General features: G+C 42.3%; 1 protein-coding gene across 1 annotated transcript in view; it reads right to left on the bottom strand.

Moving 5' to 3' along the window:
* TXLNB (taxilin beta) overlaps positions 1 to 24,999 on the bottom strand; it is a 119,931-nt gene that overhangs the window by 15,753 nt on the left and 79,179 nt on the right. Inside the window, exons 7-8 of the mRNA XM_063443300.1 lie at positions 11,441 to 11,515; positions 8,050 to 8,142 (exon numbers count right to left, since the gene is read on the bottom strand). Coding sequence (XP_063299370.1) covers positions 8,050 to 8,142; positions 11,441 to 11,515 — 168 coding nt within the window. The remainder of the gene's footprint in view (positions 1 to 8,049; positions 8,143 to 11,440; positions 11,516 to 24,999) is intronic.

Consider the following 24,999-nt stretch of genomic DNA (forward strand, 5'->3'; position numbering starts at 1 on the left):
CGTTAAGCGAGCGGCGTCCTCTCCTCCTGACACGCCGCTCGCGTCCTCCTCTCCTCCTCCCAGCGGCAGCATGTCTAACGCTGCACGCTGGGAGCCGGCACTATTATCTAAGCGCCGGGGTCACTCACGTGACCCGGCGTTAAAGCTACAGTGCAACAAACACAGTGGGGGGTATAGATATCCCCCACGTGTGTTTGTTAATACTGATTGGTGGTTAGCCAATCAGGATTCAGGCTAGGATTTAAATACTTACCTTTCCTGTCTATCTGTGCCCTGTTGTGGTCTTTGCTTTATAGTATCGATTGTGAACGTGTGCTTTCTGGTTACGTACCCTCTGGCTTGTTATACTGACTTTGTGACTTTCTCCTACCCTTTGACCTCGGCTTGTTTCTCGTTATTCTGTTTTCTGGTTCCCCTTACTCGGCTTGTCTCCTGACTATTCTTTGTGTGCTTAGCCCGGCCACTCTAAGGACCGGTACAGCACACTTTCTGTGTGTGTGTCTGTGTGTGTGTTAGCGTGTTGGGTTCCCCGGGATCGTGACATTACAACAGGGCCATAATGGAACCTGCTGACATACCACAGCTCCTAGTTAATCAGGAGGCTAGAATGGATGGCTTGGACCACCGTATGGATCAGTTTGCTCAAGCTTTGCAGACCATACTGGCTCGTACTGCACACCTGCAGCCTGCCGTCCAGGAGGCGGTTGCTGCTGTGTCCGAACCCATTGCCACTCCAGTACCCGTTCCTGCCCATGTAGTCCATATGACACCGCCACAGCGCTATAGTGGTGACCCAGCATTGTGTCGTGGTTTCCTCAATCAAATTGACATCCATCTGGTGATGAATCCACGTTCCTATCCCACCGACAGATCCAAAATTGCCTTTTTGATAAACCACCTGTCTGGGAGAGCTTTAGCATGGGCAAACCCCATGTGGGAAAATATGTCTCCTATGTCCTTTGCGGATTTTTTGTCCGCATTCAAACGCACGTTTGATCAACCCGGTAGGGTTGCCTCTGCTGGCAAAGCTCTGCTTAGGGTTCGACAGGGTAACAGATCTGTAGCGGATTATACTATCGAATTCCGCACTCTAGCAGCTGAAGTGGTTTGGAATAACGACGCCCTCGTAACAGCCTTTCAGGAGGGTTTGGCCGCTTACATACTGGATGAAATAGCATCCAGGGAACTGCCTGTCCTTCTAGATGATATTATAGACTATGTAATCCTTATTGATAACCGCATTAGAGAGAGACGTAGTCAAAGACGGCTGGATACACGGGTGTTACCTGCTCTACCCAGTACTGCATTACTAGCGTTACCCGCTCCTAGGCAACCATCCCCCGAACCCATGCAATTGGGTGCTACGGGGTTAACTGAGGCTGAAAGAACGTATCGTAGAAGGGAGGGGTTATGTCTCTATTGTGGAAAGAGGGGTCACCACTGTAATACATGCCCTAAATTACAGGGAAACTCCAGCACCTAAGGCCTAGAGAGGGGTCGGCCTCGGGTGTTATGACTTTGTCCCCTCATGTGTCCATCTCCAGACCATTTATTACGGTCTCTCTTTTGGTCAATAAAACCACCATAACAACTAAAGCCTTGATCGATTCAGGTGCGGCTGACAACCTTATGGATGAGACCTTTGCCAGAACCGCAGCCTTGACTTTGATCCAAAAGGCCACACCCTTGGCCGTTGAGGCCATAGATGGTAGACCCCTTGAGAGACCTCTGGTGACCCATGAGACCCAAGATATAGAGATGTGTGTGGGTGCTTTACACAAGGAAAGGTTAACCTTCCAAATAATTGACTCCCCTACTGCTTCCATAGTTCTGGGTTTTCCCTGGTTAGTGAAACACAACCCAGTACTTGATTGGGGTTGTTTAGACATACTCTCCTGGGGGGAATCTTGTCAACGAGACTGTATGGCCCAAGTACGTCCCATTTGTTTACTTAACGTGCCCACGGCTAAACCGCTTTCTGTTTCTGTCCCTTCTGTGTATGCAGACCTTGCTTTGGTTTTCGAAAAAAGGGAGGCAGATAAGCTACCCCCACACCGTGAGTATGACTGTGCCATAAACCTATTACCGGGTACTATGCCTCCTAGGGGTAAGGTCTACCCTCTTTCTGAGAAAGAAAACCAGGTCATGGAGGAGTACATACGAGAGGCCTTAAGTAAAGGTTTTATTAGAAGGTCCTCCTCTCCTGCTGGTGCTGGTTTCTTTTTTGTGGCAAAAAAGGAGGGCGATTTGAGACCGTGTATAGACTACAGAGCCCTAAACAATATAACGATTAAAAATGCCTATCCGATTCCCCTCATTACCGAATTGTTTGATCGTGTCAAAGGTTCTAGATATTTTACTAAACTAGACCTCAGGGGGGCTTATAACCTTGTTCGTATTAAGGAGAATGATGAATGGAAAACGGCGTTCAATACGCGTAGTGGGCATTACGAGTATCTGGTCATGCCTTTTGGATTGTGTAATGCTCCTGCCGTTTTTCAGGACCTCATAAACGATGTCCTTAGAGATCTACTGCATGTCTGTGCTGTAGTCTACCTAGATGACATACTTGTATATTCTCCAGATTTGAAGACACATCATACTCATGTTAGGATGGTGCTTAAAAGGTTGTTGCAGAATGGTCTTTATTGTAAATTAGAGAAATGCTTATTCGACCAAACCTCTGTACAATTCCTGGGTTATGTTATTTCTGAACAAGGATTCAGCATGGATCCTTCAAAATTGGAAGCTATACTGTCCTGGCCCCTTCCCCAAGGACTTAAGGCAATACAGCGATTTATAGGGTTTGCCAATTATTATAGAAAGTTTGTTAAAAACTTCTCATCCATTATTTCCCCTATCACTAAACTGACAAAAAAGGGTTTACACCCCAGGGTTTGGAATCCTAATGCTATTGTGGCCTTCGAGACTCTAAAAAAGGCATTTGCCACTGCCCCTGTGTTACACCATCCTGATCCTTCCCTTCCCTTTGTACTGGAAGTAGACGCCTCTGAATCAGGTATAGGAGCAGTGTTGTCACAAAGACAATCGTATGACGAACCCCTCCTTCCCTGTGGTTACTTTTCAAAACGCTTGTCAGAGTCTGAAAAGAATTACGACGTTGGGAACAGGGAATTATTAGCTATAGTGATGGCATTTAAAGAATGGAGGTACTTGTTAGAGGGAGCTAGACACAAGATTTTGGTTATAACCGATCATAAAAATCTATCCTATATCGCAGATGCTAAGAGGTTATCCTCTCGTCAGGCTAGATGGTCTTTATTTCTCTCACGTTTTCAGTACATAATCACATACAGGCCTGGTTATCGAAATGTCAAGGCTGATGCCATCTCCCGCCAGTACGAACCTGTAGATTCTATTACCTCCACTCCTGAGCCCATTGTACCCACAACTAATATAATAGCTACTACCCGTTTGGTTATCTCGTCTCTTTTTCTTGATGGTATCAAGTCATACCAACCCCAAGCACCCTCTGAGACACCTACTGGTAAGCTGTACGTGAAAGTAAAAGACAGAAAGAAGTTGTTGACTTTATTTCACACAGCCAAAACGGCTGGTCATCCAGGGGTTACCAAGACTTACAAGGGTCTTCTCCAACAGTTTTGGTGGCCCTCACTCAAAAAAGACGTGGTAGATTACGTGCAGGCTTGTCGTGTCTGTACACAGTGTAAGTCCCCTAATGTTAAACCCCTGGGACTCCTTATGCCCCTATCTGTACCCAAGAAACCGTGGACACACTTATCCATGGACTTTATTGTGGATCTTCCTTCATCTGATGGGCAGACAGTAATTTTGACTGTAACGGATAGGTTCTCCAAAATGGCGCACTTCATTCCGCTTAAGAAGCTACCTTCTGCGGTTCAGTTGGCTCAGGTGTTTGCCAAAGAAGTGTTCCGCTTGCATGGTATACCACAAGATATCGTATCTGACAGGGGCCCTCAGTTTGTCTCTCGGTTTTGGAGAGGCTTTTGTGCTGAGATGGGGGTCTCCTTATCGTTTACTTCCTCCTATCATCCGCAATCTAATGGAGCTGCCGAACGAGCAAATCAGTCTGTGGAGTTGTATTTACGCTGTTTCACGAATGCACACCAGGACAACTGGTCCCGTCTCCTTCCCTGGGCTGAGTTTGCCAGGAACACTGTGTCTCATTCTTCTACTGGCGCAAGTCCTTTTATGGTGGCTTATGGGTTCCAACCCGCTGTCCTTCCCGGTGTATTCTCCGACAAGGGAATGCCCGCTTTGGACGAGCACCTCGCCTCCTTACGGAAGATGTGGGATCAGGTCCATGCTGCTCTTTGTCGTGCTGCTGCTACTCAAAAGAGGTTTGCTGATCGTCGTAGGTGTGCGGCTCCTTCTTATGCTCCGGGTGATAGGGTTTGGTTGTCCTCTAGGAATCTCCGCCTTAGGGTTCCCTCGATGAAGTTCGCGCCCAAGTTCCTTGGTCCCTATAAGGTGTTGCGTAGGGTGAATCCTGTATCCTACTCCCTGGCCTTGCCCCCTTCCATGCGCATACCTAACACCTTTCACACCTCCCTTTTGAAGCCCTTGCTCTGTAATCGGTTCTCTGGCTCTCTCAGGCGTTCCGATGCCCTCCGCGCGGTCTCTAGTGACGTATATGAGGTGGCTGCTCTCCTTGATTCTCGTTTCTCTCGAGGTCGGTTGCAGTATCTGGTTGATTGGAAGGGTTATGGCCCGGAGGAGCGGTCGTGGGTTTCTGTCTCTGACTTGGACGCCCCCTCCTTGATCCGCTCCTTTCATGCGCGGTTTCCTTTGAAGCCTTCGGCTTCCCGCCCCCTGGGCGGTCTTCGAGGGGGGGGTTATGTCAGGGCTCCGCGGGCAGCGGTGAGGGGAGGCTGCAATCCTCTCGCAGCACTCACCCTCGGTCCGTCGCCGCCCGCGGTCCCCTCTCCCCTTACCGTTAAGCGAGCGGCGTCCTCTCCTCCTGACACGCCGCTCGCGTCCTCCTCTCCTCCTCCCAGCGGCAGCATGTCTAACGCTGCACGCTGGGAGCCGGCACTATTATCTAAGCGCCGGGGTCACTCACGTGACCCGGCGTTAAAGCTACAGTGCAACAAACACAGTGGGGGGTATAGATATCCCCCACGTGTGTTTGTTAATACTGATTGGTGGTTAGCCAATCAGGATTCAGGCTAGGATTTAAATACTTACCTTTCCTGTCTATCTGTGCCCTGTTGTGGTCTTTGCTTTATAGTATCGATTGTGAACGTGTGCTTTCTGGTTACGTACCCTCTGGCTTGTTATACTGACTTTGTGACTTTCTCCTACCCTTTGACCTCGGCTTGTTTCTCGTTATTCTGTTTTCTGGTTCCCCTTACTCGGCTTGTCTCCTGACTATTCTTTGTGTGCTTAGCCCGGCCACTCTAAGGACCGGTACAGCACACTTTCTGTGTGTGTGTCTGTGTGTGTGTTAGCGTGTTGGGTTCCCCGGGATCGTGACACTCTAATGCTTCTCATAGGGAAGCACTAGATCCAATCCTTTCTTAGAAGAAGCACTGGATGAGCAAAGGAAAAGAGGGTGGGATGGATGAGCTCACGACTCTCTACCAACCACCATCCACTCTAATAGTATATGTCTAGTCATTGGTGAAGTACCTGTCAGGCTGTGACAAATTTAATATTGCTGGTTCCACAAATTATTTCCCTTGACCTGTTAAAATTCTTGATCACATCTCCTCTGAGTAGTGATTCCCAGATCAAAATATTATTTAAGGTCTGTGCCAGTAATTTACAGCGGATTTCAGATGATAGTCAACACACCATTCAGGGAGAACTAAGTATGTTAGTTTGCTTCAGTATTTTTGATACATTTTAGTGTTGAAATGATTGGAACGACTCATTGTGGTACTGTACTTGCCCTGGGCTTGTATTTCTAAATTATGTTTAATATTTTGTAGGACTGGTATGACATTGGAAGTTTTTATACACTTAAAAACTGAGGATATGAGCCAAGAAAGGAACATTTTATGTGAATTTACAAAGTACATGAGAACTATTATTCTTTTTCTTTTTCTTTTTTAAATTGTTTTTAATCCATAAAACACATACAAGTCACAATGACAGTTTCTTATCACATGTCCACAGTCTACGACCCTCATTTACATACAAACATTAAGCGTTGAGTTTCTTCTAGTCCTACCTTAACAATGCCTTTAATCTATTATTAGAAGTAATTGGGAAACACAATACAGTCACAAAAATAGTCAAATTTAGTTTGATGGGGCATTATGATAACAAAACAGCTCTACCAACTGCGTTCATTGGAGAAACAGTGATTTTATCTATCCCTTTTTCAATATGCTCCTTAGATTTATCTTGTTTATTAGCTAATCCTTTTTCCATCTTTAACTGAAACAGTACTTGTTCTTTTATTAAAGGATCACTATAGTGTCAGGAAAACAAACTCGTTTTCTTGACACTATAGCATCCTTAGGACCCACCCTCCCTCAGGGTCCTCCTCCCTTGGCACTGAAGGGGTTAAAACCCCTTCAGTTACTTACTTTAATCCAGCGCCGGGCTCCCTCGGCGCTGGTGACCTCTTCTCCCCCGCCGACGTCAGCTCCCGACTGGAGCCGAATGCGCATGCGCGGCAAGTGCCACGCGCGCATTCAAACAGTCCATAGGAAAGCATTTCTCAATGCTTTTCTACGGATGTTCTGCACGCTCTGCACACTCAGGAAGACAGCCACTAACTAGAGGTTGGATTAACCCTGCAATGTAAACATAGCAGTTTCTATTAAACTGCTATGTTTACATTTGGAGGGTTAAAACCCGGGGGACCTGGCACCCAGACCACTTTATTGAGCTGAAGTGGTCTGGGTGACTATAGTGTCCCTTTAAAAAACAGTTGGGCAGTATTTCTTGTTTCCAGTATCTGTATATGTATAAGGAAAATGTTCAGACTTTTATTGGCATTAATTTGTTCCAGATGCAATAAAAATATTTCAGGGCTAAAAGGTAAGTCTACTTATGTAATACTTTGATTCTGAGCATGTACATTCTTCTAGTAAACTTGAATTAAATCACATTTCCACCAAATATGTATGAAATCCCCTCCACCGGCCCTACATCTCCATCACTCATCAGAGACATTCTGATACATTTTGGCCAAAAGACTAGGCACTAAATAGAGTCTATTACTCATTTTAAATTGTACTTCTGTTAAATTCAAACACTTTATAGTTTTTAACAGTTCCATGCATAAGTCCATTCTGTTCCTGAAATTTTTTTATTTAAATCTTTTTCCCATTTTTTTAAGTGCTGGAAATATTTGAGCTGGTTCAAACATTCTCAGAATATAAGCACATTTTTAAAAAAAAAGATTATTCGTCTCATAGCCTGTAATACATTTTCCTAAAGCCTTTATACATTTCAAGATTTGCTGCAGGGCAAAAAGATTTCAAATATATTTTGATCCTTATAAAATTAAAATGTTCAGTAAGTGGTAAAGAAACTTTTTCTCTGATAAATGCAAATGTCATGACTCTAGGACCTACCATTACATCTGCAATTTTCTAAATTTTAGATCTTTAATATTATACATTAGAATTTTAAAAGGTAAGGCTTTAATTATAAATATTTTTTATTTTTATATCGTTTTTAATCTTTGGTCACACTTTGAGAATAGAATTCACCACAATACTTCCAGAACTCAACTTGAGAAGGTAAGAGTTAGACTCCTGCACGGACCAAAACAATTTTAACATTTCATTTTTTTCCGTAAGACCCTGTTCAACCTCATACCACCATTTCTTTCCTGGATGAAGGCATTTGTGTAATATTGCCATGGAATAAGAAACTTGCTTTATAATATTGTTGGATAAATGCGAAACCCACACCCTCCTGTGTTTTTTTTTTCAAAGATACGCCATTCTTGTTTTTTTGCCATGCCATATGAATTTTGAAAAAAATGTTGGATCATCATTGGAGCACTATTATTCAAGGTGTATCCCCTCTTTTTAGCTTGTGTTGTCAATATATTTCACTCATTGTCTACAGTAGAGCACTTACCTTTTCCATTTCTTTTTTAAAGGTTGAGAAAACTTCATTGCTTTTTGTAAGTGAGTTTTGAAACTCATCAAATCTCTCAGAATACAGAGTTATCTGTAGAAAAATAAAATAAATAAAATCAATCAAATGAAGGAGAGCTTGTTACCATGTTTCTCAGTAAGTGTATACCACTTACCACAAGACATGTTTTCTAATTAATCTCTAATTAATTGCAATGGAGACTCCACCAGGACAACAAAAGTTTGTTCAGAGTGAGTGCACCTGTTATTAGCTGAGCACGTTGCCATTAAAGGGATCTTATAGTGCCAGGAAAACAAAGCCGTTTTCCTGGCACTATAGGTTTCTAAGGAGCCCCCCTCCCTCGCGCCCCTCCCACGAGGCTGAAGGGGTTAAAACCCCTTCAGTCACTTACCTGAATCCAGCACCGAGGAACATCGGGTTAGGCTCTGCCTATGCTCCTCCCCCGCTGACGTGAGCAATGGCCGCACTTAAATTAGGATGTTCCCATAGAAAAACATTCATCAATGCTTTCCTATGGGGAAAATCTGATGCTTGAGGTCCAAAGGTTCGTTTTGATTCTGGAAGCGCCTCTGGTAGACAGCCACTAAGAGCACACTTAGAGCTGCAATTCTCTGTAACTGCAATGTTTTACATTGCAGCACTAAGTGCAAAAGGGACACAGCACCCAGATCACTTCAATTAGCTGAAGTGGTCTGCATGCCTAAAGTGTCCCTTTATGTGTTTATGCACTAAACAGTGAGTTCTAGTAAACTTAGACAAAATGTTACTACTTGGCGATTTTAGCCTACACTTTGCAGCTTGCTTGAAATTACCTGTATTTTACAGCTACAAAATCTATAGCTTATAGCAAGCATATCACATTTGCGGCCCACAATGAATATATTTGTGGCCCGTTTACCCTGGGGCCGCTTTGTGCTGTGGCTGCAACTAGCCGCAAGAGAGGTGCCACTGCTGATCGCGTGCTTTGGCGGCAACAAGACTGCTAAGAATGAATCCACGCCAGCTGTACGGCGCTACAGTGCACAGAGTGGCTGGTTGTCTACAGAGCAGGCCAGCCACTCCCCCTTCCCTCCTGTTCGCAGTGCAGAGGAGCATCTGGCCAGCTGGAGCTGAGAAAAGCAGGGCTGGAGGACAGACAGCTCATTTTAAGGTAGGAGAAAGAGGCTTGGGGGACCTTCCTGTGTACTCTGTTGAACAGGGAGCAGGGGTGAAGGGAAAGGAAGGTAGCAGGGTATTAAATTAAGGGGCAGTGTATTAGATTGGGGTAGGGGCAGTGCATTAGAGTTTAGGGAATAGGGATAGTTTATTAGAGTGGGAGAGGAAGTCTATTAAATTGGGGGAGGGAGTGCAGTGCATTAGATTAAGAGGCAGTGTATTAGATTGGGGGAGGGGCACTGTATTAGCATAGCGAGAGGGAGGAGGGGCAGTTATTAGAGTGGGGGAGGCGGGCCACTGGAGGCTGTGTATTAGATTGGGGGGTCGTGTTTTAGATTGGGGAAGCTGTGTATTAGAATGGGGAGGCTGTGTATTAGATTGGGGGCAGTGTATTAGATTGCAGGCAGTATATTAGATTGGGGAAAGTGTATTAGATTGGGGGCAGTATATTAGATTGGGGCAGTGTATTAAATTGGGGGCAGTGTATTAGATAGGGGAGGCAGTGTATTAGTTTGGGAGGCAGTGTATTTGTTTGGGGGCAGTATATACGTTGGGGTCAGTGTATTAAAGTGGATGAACTGGGCAATGTTTAAGAGTGAAGGGCGGGGGTATTGTATTAGATTTGGGGGCAGTGTATTGAATTTGGAGAGAGTGTATTTGAATGGGGGAAGGGGCAATGTATTAGATTGGGTCTGCTGAATGCTTTCCATGGAGATGCTGATTGGCTGTGCAGCGTTTTGGCACACATGCACAATAGTCTCCCAATGCTTTCCTTTGGGAAAGCATTGGATTGGCTGAGGTCATCAAGTTTGATAATCTCAGCCAAAGTGAAGAACACACTCATAGGACTTCAAAATCAACAAGATAGTGTCATTTGTTTTTTCAAGCTGTACAACAACATACATTCACCATTTCAGTCCCATTATCAAATTTTTCTTAATATGTCAAGGTAGTTTGACTGAAACATTGGTAATATGCAAATGCATGTCTCCTTAAAATACATTTTCTCTTTTGTTTACTTTGAAGCCCTACGAGCATCCAGTGTCTGTGAGGCAACATTTTTTATACTGTACTTTTTGATATAAACTGAAGTTTTGGTGTTTTCTTTTGCTGCCCACATAAACCTTGTTTATTTGGCCCATGTTAGCCTTTGAGTTTGACATGCTTGGCTTATAGAGTTGTGTACAGTTGTGTATTCAAACAGTTTTGCTGCAGAATGGATCACAAGTTAGGTGTACACATATTCATAAGTTTCACATGCATGATATGTATTGTACTACTCATATTGTGTTAAAGAAACACTATATCATTAGGAATATAAATGTGTATTCCTAACGCTATAGTCTTCTAGTGATCTAGTCAAGGTATAAAAAGTATTTCACTTGCCTTTTATCCCCTGCTCTGGTGCTCTGTCCACTGTTGTCTCCACCTCCTTGGATGAGATCATCAATCTTGAGGATCTCTACAAATCCAATGCTTTCCCGTAGGAAAGCATTGAGAGGCTAGTGCACGTGCACCATGCAATGCCAAACAGATGGTGTCTATGAGGCAATCTGTTTGAAATAGCTGAGTTTTTTGCCTCTATTTCTGCTGGAGTGCCACTAGTAGCTGTCAGTGTGACGGCGACTAGAGGCATTTAAATCCTGCAATGAAAACTATGACATTCCTGCAGAAAGGCAATATTTTCACTTGCAGAGTTAAAGCTTGAAGGGCATGGCACCCAAACCATTGAATTGTGATGATGTCATATGGGTGCCTATAGAGTCCATTTAAATAGTTCAGGCTTTATATATCTGTAAGATACTCGATTTTGTTTTAATTCTTCCGTGTGTCAGTTAGAATGGATGGTCTGGTAAAAAATATAATGACAAACACTTTTTGTTTTCTTTTAATGCTATTCAACAATTTTTAATACAGTTTTTTGCAGTGCTAATTGTACTAGTAATCTCCCCGTTTAAGCACACAAATTGTAATTTTTTTCAAACCATATAATAACATAATGACATAATAGAAAATAAATCTCTCTCATTATCTCTCAGAGTTACATGGATAGCATAAGCGCTTGTTGGTGCTTGGGGCAACACTATTTTTTCTAACTGCTGAGTTATAGATGAGCAAAGCATGGTGAGTGTGTAGCTTAGTTTAAAATAGGTGAACCTCATGGTAACTCTAGCACTGAGGAGCTCTCATTAAATCCAGAAATCTCTTACTTTACCTGTGTTTTCAGGATAGTTTCCTGATCCTTCAACATTTTAGTCTGCAACTTCCACTCCGCAGCTTGAGTGAGCAGCTAAACAAAAAATAGAAAACAAAATACAATAAAACACTAATCATAACTATAATTTATTTTTACATGTGTTCACTAATTTCATTACCAATAAAAAAGTGAAATGTCCAATTTCTTATGAATCCAGTAACGGAAAACATCTTGAACAAATTAATGCTACAATGTCAACTCCAGGTTATATAAATAAGCATTTTAACCCTTTTAGTGTGGAATGCTTGACTCGCAAGCATGATGTTGCTGGGAGGGGGCCAGAGGGGCTGAACCCTGGATATAGGACTGATTAACTTAAGATCTATTCAAGTGTATGGTTTTACACCGCCCCTTCAAATCTACCCAGTAACACCCTTGCTTCACCCCCCCCCCCCCACGTTGGCAGTGTTGATTAAGTGGATAGGTTTTGTGTAGCATTGTTACAATGGAAAAATGAATCAAGACTTTTCCATTCTGTAGTATTTTGTTGTCAATCAGTAATAATCACCTGGATGAACAAGTTAGAATGAAGGGTTTAGAAACACAAACCATGCACATAGTTATTACATAGCTAACTAGGCTGAAAGGAGATATGCGTGCTTCAAGTTCAGCCTTTCTCACATAGGTTTTTAAAGTTGATTCAAAGAAGGCAAAAAAAAAACACAGTTTGAAGCACTTTCCAATTTTGCAACAAACTAGTGAAATGCTATTTTTTGACCCAAGAATACCAGTCAGATCTCTCCTTGAATAAAGAAGCAATTATCCCACACATCAAAAATGATATCCTTGAATACTATATTTCTGAAAGTATGCATCCAGTTGATGTTTAAACATATGTACTGACTTTTACAAAATCACCTCTTCAGGCAGAGAATTCCACATCCTTAATGTTCTTACTTTTAAAAAGCCTTTCCTTTGCCTTAGTCTAAATCTCCTTTCTTCCAGTCTAAACGTGACTGTTACGGACCGTTTTGCACACAAGAGGTTAAAAACCGTTTAGGCGATATTCCCCTTTCCAATGCACAGGCAGCTAATGCAAGCACCAATCTCCCGAACTGCAAACTACACGAATCCTCCAACTCCTGAACAGGAAACACATGAACACTGGAAACAGCTGAACAGGAAAAACCATACGAACAGCTTACACTCCTGGCAATCAGCATACAATCCAATTCCCCCAATAACGAGACGACACTTCGTTTTGAGGTCAAGCAGAACTGACTGTACTGGCACATACAGCCTCTTTTATTCACAATCCACAAACATAGTACTGCCCACAGGGTTTTGAAATACAACCAATCAATCTGTACAATACACACAGACACTTCTACACAAAATCCTCCACTCTGACTGTGATATGATTACTGAACACAATAGGTAATATAATTATCACAGGCAGAGAAATACAGTTTTTACAAAATATGAATAACTTCTAAAATATACATGCCATTCACATACATTTTCATAATCAGCATGCTTGAAATATACACATACTCAAAAATCAGGGCAAACGGTTCAGGGGTTAAAAAGTTAAGGGAAAGTCCTATTTGACCGACCGCAAGCACATTTTCATGCCAAAAAGAGTTCCATAGATTTGGGCTGTGCGGTCGGTCAATTCCAGTCGAAGCGTCAAAGTTCCTGAGAAGGTAATGGTCAGCGGTGTTCGTGCAAATGTGTAACCGATTTTAGTTCCATAGATTCAGTGGCACGCACCGCTGACCACGTTCGACTAAATTAAAATGGCCGCCGCCACGTGTTCGGTTTTTGAATGCCGGCCACTTCGACTACTTCGGCACCTCGACGGCATCCGAAGTGCCAATTTAAAAGTACAAATCCTTTCTCTGGTAGTCAAAGGGCCAGCAGCAGCACAACAAAAATCCATTATGCCCAAATCTGTTATTTCAAGGGCCAAACCTCCCAGGGACCATAATCACATGGTAAGAGGCTGGCAAGCAGTCCTCTCCAGGCACAAGTGGCGGGGCTGGTTCCGCCACAGTGACTTTGTGTCATTCGTATAGTCCTGTCTATGTATAAATATCCAGACAATGTTTTGTATTGGCCCTGAATATATTTGTTTAATGCTATCATATCCCCTCTGAGGTGCCGTTTTCCTATACTAAATAGATTTAAATTTGTTAACCTCTCTTCATAACTAAACTGTTCCATTAATTTTATTAAGTTTGTAGCCTGCCTCTGCACTTTTTCTAGTTCCATAATATCATTCCTTAGAACAGGTACCCACAATTGCACAGCATATTCTAGGTTTGGTATTACCAGTGATTTATAAAGAGACGAAATTATATTTTTATTATGAGTGCCACCCCAAGAATTAATGTATCGGTGCCTTCCTTTCTACCCAGTGTCCTCTGATATATGCAGCCTTGTATCACTGATTATGGAAGAATAGAGTTATATTTTCTTTTTTTACTTATGTAGAGGTGGCAGATGCATAGTTAAGGGGCGAGGCATTGGGGCGGTCATTTAATAATGCTCTGGGATCAAGCACCAGGAATTTGTGGAGCCTAACAATGTCCCTGCTATAAAACCCTATCTGTTTCTTATCCCAATGCAGGGACTTATCAGGCAAGTCCTTAGTATTATCTCACTTAAAAAGCCACTCTAAGCATCATTACCTTCTAAATTTAGATGGATAATGAGGAGGGGAAATTCCACATTATCTCTGCAGCAGCATTTTTATCAGTATTAAATGCATAAAAGAAAAGTCCCTTAAATTTTCCATATATATGTGTTACACTACTATAAGAGATATTTATACAACAAATTAACTCTTTAAAATTTATAGTTAAACTTGAAATCCATCCATACAATTATAGAGAAAATAACCTTGTTAGTGTTCCTTTAAAGCAAGAGAGATAAAAAAAATAAAATCCTCAATTAAATATATATCATTTCGCTGACCTGCTGAGAGGTTTTCTCATATTTTGATAACCAAGCTTCCTTGTATAACAAAAAAATAGTTTTTTTTTCACTCACTACAGATTTTATTTAAATCTAGGTCAGCTGTGATTTCTCACATAGAAATGTATTGAAGCTGAATTTTATTTTCAGGATCTAGAATTACAATTTTTCATGCATTTGTGATCATTTTCTTCTTGGCTAGAAGCTGTCTTGCATGTCGATCCATTTAAAACATCCTTCTCACAGTCATTATATACTGAAAATAATGAAATACCAAAACTTCCAATGAAAACATGTAATCAAACATTAATAAGGACCAGTCGTCTAATTAGTCACAGTTAATCACAGTGTGATTTATTTAGAGAATGATTAACAAACGATCACATTAACGTTTGTATATTTTAACAAGTATTTACCCAGGAGACCTACATTTAGCTTGTTACTAGTTTCAAAGTATCTCTGTGGAAATTATTAGCCAGATTAATAATGTACAGTTTAGAAACCCAGGAATGATGAAATACTGAATTGGCCAGGATTATGCACTTCTGGATATTTGTTTGAAACAACAGAATATCCGGACACTTTCATGTCACAATTGGTACAAGTACCAACTAGAAAGAATGCTTGTCTGAGTCTGGCTATAAAAAAAAACCAAACAATATTGATCTTTTAACATTCATGAAGGAGCACTTGGGAAACAGTGATCATAATATGATCAATTCAAAAGATCAAATGCACATAGGGTATACTGCAACATATACTTTAAAAAAAAAAGAGGCAAATTTCAAAAAGATTAGGGCAGCTTTAGAACTCATTGAGTGGCATAAACTCTGTAGGGACATATAAGAAATGTACACTTCTCAGTATGTACCACTGGGTAATAAATATATATATATATATATATATATAAAAAACAACATATTGAAACTAATGTGACTTGTAGGAAGGTGCTTTACCAAATAAGAAGAGGCATTTACATCTAAATTACACAAATTACACAAATCAGAGGCATCCTGTATAAGATCAAAAGAACCCAATAATGTTTGCAAAAAAATATGATAAGATAGGGTAAGCTAGCCAAAGATAGAAAAACCAACCCCCAATAAAGGTTTCTAAAAAACAAAAATGTAAAATGAAAGTGAGGTACACTGAAAGCAGAGATGGGTATGTTATTAAATGAAGACCAGGAAAAGGCAGAAATTTAAATAACTAGTTTTCCTCAGTATTTATTAGGGGAGAACCTATGACAAGAGTTGGATGAATAAACAAAGGATAGTGTACCTCTGAGTAAACTGGAATAAGGATATACAAGATAATGTACAAAAGGTTGCCAGCTAACTTCCAGACTGGGAAGTAACACAAAAAGAAGAAGATACATATTGTGAGATTAAGTTAACTGTGTCGCTGGATGAAATTGACCCCTGTGTCTACGTGGGCACCTATCTCAATTCCCCGTACGGAGTTACTTACATACAACTCACAAGGTGCTACAAAAGCTGCCTATCTGTATAGTAAAGTGCTGTACTAAGGAATGGAATAATAGAAAAATAGGAATAATTTGGTCAAAGATAGAATAAGGATCGCAAAAACATATGAAAAAAGTTTGAAATCTTGAACAATAGATTGACTTTGAGCAATCTACTGATAAGTAATCTGCTTGATAACAATAGCTTTTTGTCAAATAAACCAGGAGGGCTTATAAATAGAGGAAAATTACCAATGTTTCTAGTTCAATAAATGGCCGAACATTGGAGATTTAACATTTTAAAAAGTTTAAATCTCAAAAGCTCACCCATCTACTCGATTCCCTCCGCACTGCGGAACAGCGACATAAAACCACTCCATCCCCCAAGCCCTACAACAGCTCCAAGACATACGCATCTCCATCAGAGAACTACTTATTAATGACACAGCCCGCTCCCTAGCATGGTCCAAAGTACTTACTATGATAAGTCCAATAAAATGGACACCCTGCTGGCCAGTACGCTACGGCCTAGAACTCGGCACCCACACAACTGCAACTAAGGCCCCAGATGGAACACTAAAAACCTCCCCAACCGACATAGCCCAGATCTTCACAACCTTTTACAAAACACTATACAACCACTCTCCTCAAGACAACACACTGGATACCGACACACCACGGTAGGCTTTGTTCGATACTTCTATAAGTGTCACATATGGCCGTTTAGCAATCTAACAACTATCATTTCCAATCTAAGTGACCAGTGATCCTAGTTACATATTATACTTAGCGGACTCAAGCTAAGTTAATTTATTTTCTGTAGCTATCAGAATTGACCTATCATGGTAAAAGTCTATTATCTGTAGCTAATCAGTTACAAATTACTAGGATATTTAGAGGTGTGCCATTAAGGCTAGTATTTATACCCAATTCGGGTTTTTTGACCACCAATTTTGGTTATCTTTGCTATATTACCATTTCATCCTATCCTATTGAATTAATTTGGAAAATCTTAATTCTACAATTCCAGCACATACTTTTGACATCTGGGTATTTTATCCAGATAGTCTAAGTATTTATTCAATTTTTTTGTTCTCTAAACAAGGGGTTAAGCCCCAGGACACCTCTGGAATGTCCATTTAGGTGTATTTCTACCAGTGGAGAGGGGTTCCAAGTTTTGGACCCACCGACAAGGGTAGATAATTTTCTTATCTCGAGTTTTTTGAGAACACATGCCGCAATATAGACGTAATTTGCACACTAGCGGCATCTAAAACACCATCCCTAGCCCTCTCCCTAGACGCGGAAAAAGCCTTCGACCGTGTAAAATCACACTACTAAAACACTACCCTCCCCCCTATATCACAGCGGTCTGGGCACTATATACCAACGTATTGAGACAAATTAAAATAACGGGAGCGACATGCCCACTATTCACTATAGGAAACGGTACCCAACAAGGATGCCCACTATCCCCCTTAATCTTTGTATTGATCCTTGAACCACTCCTGCAGGCAATAAGAGAACATCCCCTGATCTCTGAAGTCAAAATAGAAGACCACAAGTTCCTATTCTCCGGATACGCTGACAACATCCTACTCACCTTAGCCAACCCCATTCCCTCCATGCACGCGCTGCTCCCACTCCTCCAGACATATAGGGCTATCTCTGGATATAAAGTCAACATGAGGAAATCCAGTGCACTCCCCATGAATCTCCCAGAGACAGACATCGCCCAAATCACTATGGACACCACATACATATCTCGCCCACATCTCTTAGGTATCTAAGTATCAAACTACCAGCGGATCCCACCGCACATCATAGACTAAACTACACACCTATGATTGACACACTCATATCGGACATGAAAACCTGGGCAGACAAACCCATATCCTAGATAAATGAACATCCTACCTTGGATATTATTCCTGTTCCAAGCCCTACCAATCCCCATTACAAAACAAGACCTCACCCCACTACAACGGACAATAGACCGGTTCATATGGCAGAACAAAAGACACAGAGTGTCCCGTAACATCCTCTACTGCCCCAAGGCGAGAGGAGGCCTGGCACTACCCCACTTACACCTTTATTACTTAGCGGCCCAACTGACGCAAAAAGCCCTATGGCACACCCCTCCAGAAACTAGACGGTGGGTTGATCTAGAATCTCTACTCATTAAATCAGACCTCCCACAATTTTACATTTGGACCCCGAGAGAACACAGAGCATTGCCAAGAACAGCTTGCCCATCCATTACAAACTCTATCCGACTATGGGACAGGTTCGCACTTAAGTACAAACTTATGTCCTCACCCTCCCCCCGATATATCATAACAGAGCCTTTGTACCAGGCATGAGACCATGGGACTTCAGAGGCCTCGAGCGCGCTGGCCTCCAGAGAGTCCACCAACTATACATAGATGACTCTTTCCCGGAACTGCAAACCAGAACAACCCTAACCCCGTCAGACTTTTTCAGATATCTCCAACTTCTAAACTATGCTAACCTAGCGACTGTAAAAACAACTGCCAAAACTAAACCGGCGTTCTTTCAACAAATCTGCCACACAGAGACCTACCGACGGGGCATGATCACCCTACTCTACTTCCACCTCTGTTCCACCACAAATTAATGGGGTAACCTACACTACACTGACAAATGGGAATCTGACTTAGGCGAAACACTAGAGGGTATCAACTGGCAAGACATTTGGGAGGCCAACTCAAAAACCTCTATATGTGTCACAATGCAAGAACAATCTTACAAAACAATGTTTTGGTGGTACACCACACCAGTCCAATTATATCACATGAAAAAGACACCCACAGACCTCTGCTAGCGACACTGCGGAGCAAATGGAACTTACACACACATGTGGTGGTCCTGCCCCAGAGTTGAATTATTCTGGGGAGACATCCAAACACTGTCATCCCAGATACTATCCAGACAGGTCGAACTAAACCCATGGGTGTTCCTGTTGGCAAAACCCTTTGATAACTGGTCTAGGCCAGAACATCTGCTGTTTACCAAAATCACCATAGCAGCTTAACGGGCCTTAGCCCAAATCTAGCTACGACCCACTACAACCCCCCAATAAAATTGAAGAATGCCACGTCATGGACAAACTGACTGCCCAAATATGAGGCTCCATGAAGACGTTCTCCAAGACGTGGGACCTTGGGAATACTATATTGACAAATAATAAAGGGACAATTGGACCAACCATCAAACCAACAGACAATACACTGACCAAGGCACTATTCTAAGCCTTCCCACTCACCCCTCCCCCTCCCCACCAACCCCTTCTACACCCCAAATACCCAACCCTCCCTCTACTAGGCCGAGATATACGGTACCTCGGTCTACTGAACTCCTTAATGTTACCTTTATGAAACTCATTGTTACTTATTGTTACTTGTGTTTTCACGTTTCATCATTCATCAAAAAACCTTTGACAGACAGCAACCACGCCACAGGTGAAAGTATGACATGCCATATATATTCTTTTTTTCTGTACCAACTGCAGATATTTGAACCATGTTTAGGCTTTTGCACAAGCCTTTATACAGTGGATATGTCACAACTTCTGTCATTGCAAAAATAAAGAATTATGAAAAAAAAAAAGTTTAAATCTGCTAGTATAATTTATTTGTTTCAATGTCCTGTACATGTAGAGCCCAGTATGTGGGATACAAAATTCAACCACTAAGAGAATGGATAGTAAAACATCTACATTTACTGGAATAAAAGTGCTCCTCAATATTCCTGTAGTTGTCCTAATTTTCATTCTAAAGAATTTTTATATTTTGGTATTGACAAAGTAGAGGTAAAATGGAAAAGAGGTAATATAGTGTAGAAAATGTGTCAAAGAGAAACATGTTGGATTCATCAACTTAAAACATATTGAAATTTTGGAATCAATGTGGATATTTATATAATGTCTTTAATTCAATTTATATATTTTCATTTTAATAACATACTCTTAAACAAACCAACATCTGGAGACTAACTCTATATAGTAATATATTTTAGAGTCACTTTATATATTCTGGGATTACGAAGAGGTTAAAAAAAATATCTCTATGTTTGTGAATTTATATATGTATGTGTGTGTTTATAAATGTGTCAAATATTTTTCTCACTATATTTTTTATATTTAGTATTATTTTCAAATATGTTTAGATTTATTAGTCAAATCAATTACCTCTTGCTACTGTATGCATTAGTTGGTGACACAGGGATGCCCTACATTTTCTGACTGATCTTACTAGGATCTTTATTCATATTGATGCATTTTTTTCCCTTAGAAGGATCTGCAGCTTGATTGTCAGGATCGGGACAGGGATCCAACACGCAGAGTACAAACAGTAGCCAGATACGTATACCGGACCTTAGAATGGCCGGACTAACGTAAGTAGTACCGTATAGAATGGTCAAAGACAAGCCGAGGTCGAGGGTAACAGAAGACAGGTAAGCGAGAGACAAGCCGAATCAAGGGTAACAGAGATAAGCAGAGTAAGGTAAACAAGCCGGGTCAAAACCAAAAGGGATAATAGAATACACAAGCACTGAGTGACTAGAACAAGCTAGAACCACGACAGGGCAATGAGATAATGAAGGAAGCTCTGTTAAATACCCTGTTCAGAGCAGTAACCACACCTCCGAGACGTCCTGATTGGTCCTGCAGCAATTGACTGACAGGTCGATCCGGAGGAGTGTCCTGATGATGACTTCCTGCCTAGATGGTGTAAAAGGCAGTCACTCCCTCGCGGCCGGCCTTGCATGACCGGATAGACCGCGGGGAAGGGAGTCATCAGACCGTCTGAATGGTGGAACAGCTAAGTCTCTACCTCTTTTGGAGGTAGAGACCACAGGTACCCTGACAGTACCCCCCCTCTCAGATACGCCCACCGGGCGGAATGAACCGGGACGAGATGGGAAGCGAGAGTGATACGCCCTGCGGAGACGGGGAGCATGAACATCCTCCTGAGGTACCCAACTCCTCTCCTCAGGACCATATCCCTTCCAATCAACCAGATATTGTACTCTCCCCCGGGAGATTCGAGAATCAATAATAGAGTTGACCTCATACTCCTCCTGACCCTCCACCTGAACGGAGCGAGGAGGGGCTATTGTGGAGGAAAATCTGTTACATATGAGTGGTTTCAGCAATGAAACGTGAAACGAGTTCGGAATGCGTAAGGTATTAGGAAGAGCTAAACGATACGCAACCGGATTGATACGGGTCAGCACCCTGTAGGGTCCAATATACCGAGGAGCGAACTTCATGGAGGGCACTTTTAAACGGAAGTTCCTCGTGCTCAGCCATACCCTATCACCTGGAACAAAGACCGGGGCCGCCCTTCTACGTTTATCAGCGTGTTTCTTGACCAACATAGAGTTGTGCACAAGGATTTGTCGAGTTTGATCCCACAACTTCCTCAAATTGGCAACATGAACATCAACCGACGGCACCCCCTGGGAAGGAGAATCCGAAGGAAGAATAGACGGATGAAAACCATAATTCATGAAGAAGGGGCTTGAATGAGTAGAATCGCAAACGAGATTGTTGTGTGCAAACTCCGCCCAAGGAATCAAACCGACCCAATCATCCTGGTGTTCAGAAACAAAGCATCGTAAATATTGTTCAATTTTCTGGTTGGTACGTTCAGCAGCTCCGTTAGACTGAGGATGATAGGCAGAAGAAAAGTTTAATTTAATACCAAGTTGAGAGCAGAAGGACCTCCAAAAGCGGGAAACAAATTGGGAGCCTCTGTCCGATACAATTGGAGAGGGTATCCCATGTAGGCGAAAAATCTCCTTGGCGAATATCTCTGCCAATTCGGGAGAAGACGGAAGTTTAGGCAGGGGAATGAAGTGTGCCATCCTAGTAAACCTGTCAACCACGGTGAGGATAACAGTCTGTCTTTTAGAGATAGGTAGATCGACAATAAAGTCCATGGCCAAACAGGACCATGGTTTCTCTGGAACCTCCAAGGGTTGCAGGAGTCCACATGGAAGCGTATGGGGTTGTTTGGTTTTAGTACAAACTTCACATGCAGCGATGAACTCCTCAACATCCCTCCGTAAAGTAGACCACCAGAAGTCCTTAGAGATCAAGGCGTAAGTTTTGCGAATACCAGGATGTCCCGCCATCTTGCTATTATGTAAACACTGTAAAAGTTCCAGTTGAAAAGCAGGAGGAACGAAATGACGACCCGCAGGGGTCTGTTTAGGTGCGAGATGTTGCAACTTAATGATCTCGGCCAGTAATGGAGAATGAATCCTGAGATTCGTATTAGCAATGATATTGCACTTCGGAACTATAGAAGAAAGAACTGGTTCAGGTACAGTAGAATGTTCATATTGGCGAGATAATGCATCGGCTTTAGAGTTTTTAGAACCAGGTCTGTAAGTCAGTACATAATTGAAGTGAGTCAGGAATAAGGACCAACGAGCTTGTCTAGAGGATAAGCGCTTAGCCTCCCCAATATATGACAAGTTTTTGTGGTCTGTCAAAATCGTAATAGGGTGTAGGGTCCCCTCCAACAAATGTCTCCACTCCTTTAAGGCTTTAATGACTGCTAACAGTTCCCTGTCCCCGATGTCATATCTGCTCTCAGCCCCAGAAAGTTTCCTGGAAAAAAAAACACACGGGTGTAATGGTTTATCTACCGCTAATCTTTGTGACAGAACCGCACCTACTCCTGTCTCAGAGGCATCGACCTCGAGTAGAAACGGCAAAGTCGTATCAGGATGGACTAATATTGGAGCAGAAGCAAAAAGTTCTTTGAGCCTCTTGAAAGCAGCGAGAGCTTCAGGAGACCACGTCTTAGTTTCTGCCCCCTGTTTGGTCATATTGGTAATGGGCGCAATAATAGACGAGTAACCCTTAATGAAGCGCCTATAATAATTGGAGAAACCAATAAACCTCTGAATAGCCTTAAGTCCCTTAGGTAATGGCCAATCTAAAATAGACTGGAGTTTGTCAGGGTCCATCTTAAAACCTTCCCCAGAAATCACGTAACCAAGAAAATCTATCTGAGACTGATCAAAGCTGCATTTTTCCAATTTACAGTATAGACCATGTTGCAGAAGTTTCTGTAATACCGCTCTGACCTGTCTATAGTGAGTTTCAATCTCCCTAGAGTGTATCAGTATGTCGTCTAGGTAGACAATGACACAATCATGTTGAAACTCCCTAAGTACCTCATTAATCAGATCCTGAAATACTGCAGGAGCATTGCAAAGTCCAAACGGCATAACTGTGTATTCATAGTGACCGTACCGAGTATTGAACGCCGTCATCCACTCGTGTCCCTGCTGGACTCTCACCAAATTATATGCCCCTCTGAGATCTAACTTGGTGAAGATTTTGGAGCCCTTAAGACGATCAAATAACTCGGTAATAAGTGGAATAGGATAGGCATTTCTGACAGTTATTTTATTCAAGCCTCGGTAATCGATACAAGGTCTCAGCGTGCCATCCTTTTTCTTAACGAAAAAGAACCCAGCCCCGGCCGGGGAAGAAGACCTCCTAATGAATCCCTTTTCTAAGTTCTCCCGAATATACTCCTCTAGAACCAAGTTTTCCTGAACAGACAAAGGATATACATGGCCCCTCGGAGGCATAGTCCCAGGTAGGAGCTTAATTTTACAATCAAATGACCTGTGTGGCGGCAAAGAATCAGCATTTTTCTTGTCAAATACTGCCTTTAAGTCTAGGTAAAGGTCTGGTATCTGTCTTTCTGTGGACTGAATAGGAGTCTCAGGTATGTTAACATTAGCTAATGGAGAAACCTTGCATAAACACCTATCCTGGCAACCCTGGCCCCACGAGAGTATCTCCCCTAACTCCCAATCGATAATAGGGTTATGTTTCTTCAACCATGGGTACCCCAGAACTATGGGAACGGAAGGGGATGAAATGAGCAAAAGATATAAATTCTCCACGTGTAGGATACCAACATTTAAACTAATGGGTATGGTTTCACGAAAGATAACAGGGTCTAGTAGTGGTCTACCATCTATGGCCTCAACGGCCAAGGGTGTCTCCCTTAGCTGGGATGGGAAATTGTTCTTAATAGCAAAGGCTTGGTCGATAAAATTCTCAGCAGCACCGGAATCTATCAATGCCATAGCCCTTACTACTTCCTTCTCCCAAGTTAAGGAAACTGGTAGCAGAAGCCTGTGATCTTTATAATTAGGAGTAGAGGACAAAATAGAAACACCCAAGGCTTGTCCTCTAGAGAGACTTAGGTGCGAGCGTTTCCCGGACGGTTAGGACAGTTCGAGAGTAAATGACCCTTGGCTCCACAATACATACACAAACCCTCTCTTCTCCTGTACTGTCTTTCCTCCTCAGAGAGGCGGGTATAACCTATCTGCATAGGTTCAGGAAGCAAAGATACCGTGGAGTCAGGACTTGGAAAAGCGGGGGCTAACCTAAAAGAAGGTCTCAGGTTCCTCTCTCGAGTGTTCTGTCTCTCTCTTAAACGTTCATCTATACGAGAGATGTACAAAATTAAATCTTCTAAATTCTCAGGGAGTTCTCTGGTAGCAACCTCATCAAGGATTACTTCAGATAGGCCATTCAAAAATACATCCATATACGCCTGCTCATTCCACTTGACTTCTGACGCCAGAGACCTGAACTCTAGTGCATAATCCACCAGTGTTCGGTTCTCCTGTCTCAGGCGCAACAGTAATCTGGCTGCATTAACCTTTCTACTTGGAGGATCAAATGTTCTTCTAAAAGCAGCTACAAATGCGTTATAGTTATACACTAATGGGTTCTCGTTCTCCCATAGTGGGTTGGCCCATCTCAGAGCTTTCTCAATAAGTAGGGTGATAATAAATCCTACCTTTGCCCTATCTGTAGGATAAGAGCGGGGTTGCAATTCAAAGTGGATACTAATTTGGTTTAAAAAACCACGACACTTCTCAGGAGCCCCACCATAGCGTACTGGGGGGGTAATGCGAGAAGAAGCACCCACTGTGGCTACCTCTAGACCTAAACTGACAGGAGAAACAGGGGTATTACGTATCTCCTCTGGTGGGTTATTGGCATGAGATAATAGAGCCTGTAGCGCAAGCGCCATCTGATCCATTCTGTGATCCATGGCTT

This window comes from Pelobates fuscus, chromosome 2 (genome assembly GCF_036172605.1).
Source record: "Pelobates fuscus isolate aPelFus1 chromosome 2, aPelFus1.pri, whole genome shotgun sequence".
Lineage (NCBI taxonomy): Eukaryota > Metazoa > Chordata > Amphibia > Anura > Pelobatidae > Pelobates > Pelobates fuscus.